This window comes from Mastomys coucha, unplaced genomic scaffold (genome assembly GCF_008632895.1).
Source record: "Mastomys coucha isolate ucsf_1 unplaced genomic scaffold, UCSF_Mcou_1 pScaffold14, whole genome shotgun sequence".
NCBI classification, from domain to species: domain Eukaryota; kingdom Metazoa; phylum Chordata; class Mammalia; order Rodentia; family Muridae; genus Mastomys; species Mastomys coucha.
In genome coordinates, this window is record NW_022196896.1 from 93,036,364 (window position 1) to 93,042,265 (window position 5,902).

The 5,902-nt window shown below is 43.8% G+C and overlaps 1 protein-coding gene across 1 annotated transcript in view; it reads right to left on the reverse strand.

Moving 5' to 3' along the window:
* The window catches only part of Acadl (acyl-CoA dehydrogenase long chain), a 35,233-nt gene extending 33,074 nt beyond the window's left edge, over positions 1-2,159 (reverse strand). The window contains exon 1 of the mRNA XM_031367809.1: positions 1,962-2,159. Within this exon, the coding sequence (XP_031223669.1) occupies positions 1,962-2,038 (77 nt within the window). The 5' untranslated portion in view covers positions 2,039-2,159. The remainder of the gene's footprint in view (positions 1-1,961) is intronic.
* Between the last annotated feature and the right edge of the window lie 3,743 nt (positions 2,160-5,902).

The following is a 5,902-nucleotide window of genomic DNA, read 5'->3' on the forward strand; positions in this document are numbered from 1 at the left end:
TTTTTTTTTTTTTGGTTTTTCGAGACAGGGTTTCTCTTTATAGCCCTGGCTGTCTAGAGCTCACATCTTGAACCACAAACACTAGGAAGAAACTGGAAAGGGCAACAGGCCTGATCCTAGTAATTACCTACAGCAAGGCCACACCTGCTAAACGTTACCAGAGGCATCAAACTGCTGACCAAATTTTAAAGGTCAGAGAGAACCAGGCACAAGACCTGCAGGTGGTTTCTCAGATCACAACAATGTTTACTTTATCCCTAATAACTGAAATGACTGCTTTCAATTTATTACTATGAGGTAAGCATTTTAAAGAAGGTATCTGTCCACACAGATGTTCATATGTTGCTTTTTCCTCCATGTAAAAGCAATGCCGAGATTAGAATTCAAGGCTTCTGAGATTCAGGTGGAATTGTTTATCACTATAAGTAGAGAACTTGTGTGTAAATCTGTCTGGGTCTTAAAATGGTACACCCTATAAGATGCTAAGAAAAAAAATGGAATATTTCTAACTACAGAGAAAGAAATGCATAAACAAAGACTTCGCTGCTTAGTTAAAAGTGCTAAAGGGAATATGCATAGGACAGAAATCAAAACATTTTACTTGGCAGTTAAGTTTGCTGAACATCAGTTTTCAGTGGTGAGACACCTGTACTGAGTAAATCAATAACCTTCAGGCTAGTGTCCATTGTTTTCTCTGCCTTTTAAGTCAGAGTCTCACTAAGCAGCTCAAAACAGGCTTTAAATTCATCATGATCCCCAGACCTCTGCCTCCAGTGTGTGTGGAGGGGGATTACAGGCCTGTGTCGCCACTTTAAAGCCACGTTTACATAAAAAGAAAAGTCAGAAACTAAAGGAAATGACCTATTGGCACACTCAGGTCCTGGCAGCTGGATGTAATACACGTTCTTGGGCTCAACCTAGGCCTCGCTCCATAAATGCTGAATCAGACTGCCGTTTCAGCTGGATCATTGGCCGTTATGCTCATAAATGTTAAGAAACCCGTGACGATAAAACTATAGCTCCTGACTCATTGACCATTCACCAATACCTTCCTTAAGGCAGAGCTTCCTCCCACACTTGTATCAAAATATGATCAGTTTGGGGCTCTCTAATTTTTAAGAGCGTGAGGAACACTCCACGCAAAAGTCAGAACATCACTTCCTCGGAAGAGAAAAGCATTCCTAGCTTATAGTTCTTGGAACTTTGCCAAGTCTCCCAAGGATGCATAAGCATGATCACAGCAGTTTATTGTACTTCCGCAACAATGTGCTAATTAGCTCATTTAAATGTCCTGTCACCATTTAATTGAAGAGGCTTTACACTTCCAACCTGCTTTATCCAATAAATGGATCTTAAGACAGGTAAAACTTTTGATCTCGGTATAAACACCCCCTAATAGTCTCTAAAGCTCTCGGAAGCTCGCCATTAATCCCTCTACATTTAATTAGTTTAAGGATTTAAACATCTAAATTATCAGATGGGGCCCTGGCCTGGTCGCCTGAGTCCGGACGATTGATGTTGCTCTGGTCTTCCGTTCCCCGCCTCCGCACACCGAGTCCCAAGTTCACTGTCAGGTGGCAGTCCCCAGTCTCCGTTCCAACTGGGCTAAAGGTCGCAGCTACTCGGTGGCAGCGCGCCCAGGGGATGATCGCCCCCGCTACAGCTCGGCAACTCTTTCAAAGTCAGTTCCCGGGACACACAGTAGGACGCGGGGCGGGGACAGGGCCCGGAACGAGCATTCCGGGGAGCCTTGCCTTTGAGGGCGCGGCGGATCGTGGTGGGGACACCCCCCCTCCCCCGAGTTCTCCGGGCCACAGCGGGCAGCCCAGGGTTACGGAGAGAAGGCCCGGTCCCTTCCTCTGGTCCCATAGCCCCAGCTTGGCCGTAGCGCGTCACACCCCATCCCCAGAGCTCCGCCACCCGGACTACCACTTCGTACCCAAGGCTGGACTCATACTCACCGGGCGGAGGGCGGCGGGCGTGGCGCGGAGCGGGCGCTCAGGACGCGCAGGGACCGGACGAGCAGGCGCGCAGCCATGGCGGGACGGACCGATAGGACTGGTGGGCTCAGCGGCGGCCGCAGGCGGACAGCAGGGCGGCGGGACGGCGGGACGGCGGGACGGCGGGGCGGGCCTCGGGGACAGCCAACTGCGGGCCGGAAGGCGGTGCCGCCAGCTCGGGCGGGGTCTGCGCCGGGCTCTGCGCTACGCCCCGTGCGCCCTCCCCGCCCCGCTGCCGGGTCTGGAGAGGGTTCCCCCGAGAGTCGCCTTGGAGCAGCGCTAGGCTCCCCAATGCCCTGCGCTGGAAGGTGCCCGAAGTTCATTTTCTAACTTTGGAAGGCTCGCTTCCTGCAGACAACTGGATGAGTACTCACTATAAAGGACTGCGCTGTTTTGGTTTGTTTGTTTGTTTCTTTCTTTCTTTCTTTCTTTCTTTGCAAAAGATTGTAGCTACTCTTTGAAAATAAATAAATAAATAAATAAATAAATAAATAAATAAATAAATATATTTGATACCGAAATAACAATTGGTTCAATTCTCCAGTAGTACGAGAACTTGTCTATGGTCGTTTCCATTTGCTGTTGTTTTGTTTCAGTTCAGGGACATGTGGTATGTGGGGTTATGAACTTGACGGTTTGTAATGAGGAATGCCTGAAAGGTTTTGAACTCAAAAGAATGTGCACATTAGATTTCTAAGAAGGCAAAGGGGCCTTTCTAAGTCAAGAACAACAGTCACCGAATCTGAAATAATGAAGTAGAGAAAGTGAAAGACATTTTGTGTTAGCAATCGACTACTGACAGCTCACTCATAGTAGGACATACAAAAATGTTTCAAAGGAAAGTTATGGGACTTAACAGCACCGACAATCTGGAAAACATGAAGTTCTTTTTTTATTACTTTAAAAAATATTTTAGATTACATTTCCTTTGTGTGTGTGTGTGTGTCTCACATACTCATGTGGAAACCAGAAGTTGTGTATATGTGTGTCTGTCTGTCTGTTGTGCACTCATGTGAAGTCCAGTAGTACATATCAGATGTCTTCATCAATTGCCCTCCAGGTTTCTCACTGAATCTGGAGTTTATAGATTTGGCTAGCCTACTTGGCAGTGATCTACCTGTCTTTCTGTTTCCCTAGGGCTACGTTTACAAACACACTCAAGAGAGTCCAGCCAATACCTGGAGAACCGGTGTTACACTCAGGTGTTTATTTTGTTTTTTTCGAGACAGGGTTTCTCTGTATAGCCCTGGCTGTCCTGGAACTCACTCTGTAGCCCAGGCTGGCCTCAAACTCAGAAATCTGCCTGCCTCTGCCTCCCAAGTGCTGGAATTAAAGGTGTTCCCCACCACCGCCTGGATACAAAGCTTGCACAGCAGGCACTTTACCCATAAGGACACTCTCCCCAAGCCCCTCAGATTTGTAGGCCTCAAAGTGTGTGAACCACTAATTCTGCCAGCTCCACCTCCACCCCCATCCCCACCCGCCTTCCCTAAGGTTGCTATGTCTAATGAGACAGCTAGCTGTTTATATTCTCTACCTCATCATGCGCCCTCCTCTGCCTTTTTTGAGAAATGCCCATAAATGGCCTTTTACAGTCAAACATTCACACATGCTGCCTCTCTCCCTGTTCAGTGAATTAAAGCCAATAGTGTCAAGTTAAGGTGGTTTTGAGATAGCACTATGGCGGACTGACTGTCTTAAGAGTTTTCCTGCTATGAACAGACACCATGGCCAAGGTAACTCTTCCAAAAGAACTATTTAGTTGGGGCTGCCTTACAGGTTCTGAGGTTCAGTCCGTTATCATCAAGGCAGGCATAGTGCTGGAGGAGCTGAGAGTTCTACATCCTCATTCCACAGCAGACAGGAGAAGAGTGACCTCCAGGCAGCTAAGACAAGGGTCTTAAAGCCCATACTCACAGTGACATATCTCCTCCAACCAGGGTACACGTCCAAATAGTGCCTCTCCCTGGGACAAGGCATATTCAAACCACCACAAGGACTTATCTGGAATTTCTGAGTCCTAATGACACTCTTCAAACTTAATGGTGCTGCTAGCCATCTTTCTAGTCTGTTAGTAGGACCAAGGGTGCACATTCAAATAACATTTCTTTTAGAGGCTAAGAGTTACTGCAAAGTCCTTAGGAAAACCTTCTGATTTCACAGTGTCTTAGTCAGGGTTTCTATTCCTGCACAAACATCATGACCAAGAAGCAAGTTGGGGAGGAAAGGGTTTATTTAGCTTACTTCCACATTGCTGTTGATCACCAGAGGAAGTCAGGACTGGAACTCAAGCAGGTCAGGAAACAGGAGTTGACGAAGAGGCCATGGAGGGATGTTCTTCACTGGCTTGCTTCTCCTGGCTTGCTCAGCCTGCTCTCTTAGAGAACCCAAGACTTCCAGCCCAGGGATAGCACCACCCACAAGGGGCCCTACCCCCTTGATCACTAATTGAGAAAATGCCCCACAGCTGGACCTCCTGGAGGCATTTCCCCAACTGAAGCTCCCTTCTGTGATAACTCCAGCCTGTGTCAAGTTGGCACACAAAACCAGCCAGTACAATTGACCTCTTTTCAACTTAACACACAAACGCATCACTATTAAGCCTCAACCTTTACTTTCTTTTTTTTTTAACTTTTATTGCATTATGATGAGAAAAGTTACATGATTTCAATTTATCTGAATTTAACATTTAAGAACATATTTTAAATAAATTGAATTAAATCACATTCTTGTTTCTCTTTTATACCCCCACTCCTCCTAGAGACCCCCTCTTCAATACTTATAATATCTTTTTTGTCATATTCTTTAAAATTTATGAAATATTATAACAATAAAACTGAGCATTATAAAAGTTGTTTGACATAAAACAACAATCAATTTAAGTCTTATGTAGATGCTCATCTACAGCAATAGTGAAAATACATTTTTCTCAATATAAATTTTAAGTAACTCCAAACATATTAACTGTATACTTCAAAATAATACATCACTACTAGTATTTTCTTAAATGAACATAAATATATAAAGTCTTTTTGTTTGTTTTGTATTTAGTAGAGTTTAAAATCTTGGCTCTTACTGTTGGTACAAACCCAAAAAAGAACAATTTTTAGACATTGGATTTCATTGTAATAAGGCTGTACTTCAATGACCCTCACATCACCAAAGGATTTTACCTCCATCGTAGCTAAGCTGAGAGTTGATAGTTCTGCTGCACCAAGAAATGAATTGTAGGCTCGATTTTTGGATACAGACTTCCTGTTATGGTCAAAGCTATTTGACTTGAGTGAGTGACTTTATTCTCAGCCCACAGAGAACAGGTTATATTCATTTAAGAAATAGTGTAGGTATTAATGTAGGTAGTGATGGTCTATCCATAAAGTCATTCACCAACTGTTTCAATGAACAATAGTTCTGCTTGGAGGGTGGCACAGACATGAGGGTAAGAATTTGGTTCATTAGCTGTGATAATTTGGAAAAGCATTCATCTCAGAGGAAGAGTAACTTATAAAGTCCTCTTCTTCAAACTTGATACAAGAGTTACAAACTCAAGCAAAGCATTCAGTCTCACTCTTTGTTGTTCTCTTACAAGCAACCTCCCTAGTTAATTGTCTATGTTTGTTTTGGTATATATAGTATATAAGTACTTTTGAACTATATGAGCTGTTCTGAAAACTATAGTATAGTGTAAAGACATAAAATAAACAATACTACTAATAGAGAGGCTGAGATAGGAGAAGCAAGATTTCAAGATCCTTATGTTGTACACAGCAACACACTGTCACAAACAAGCTGAAAGTATATGTAGATTGTACAATATTGAACCTATTCCTCCAGTTACCAAATTAGAGAGACCACTGGATGACAATCAACAAATTTCTAATTCTTCATATTTTTGGATTTCA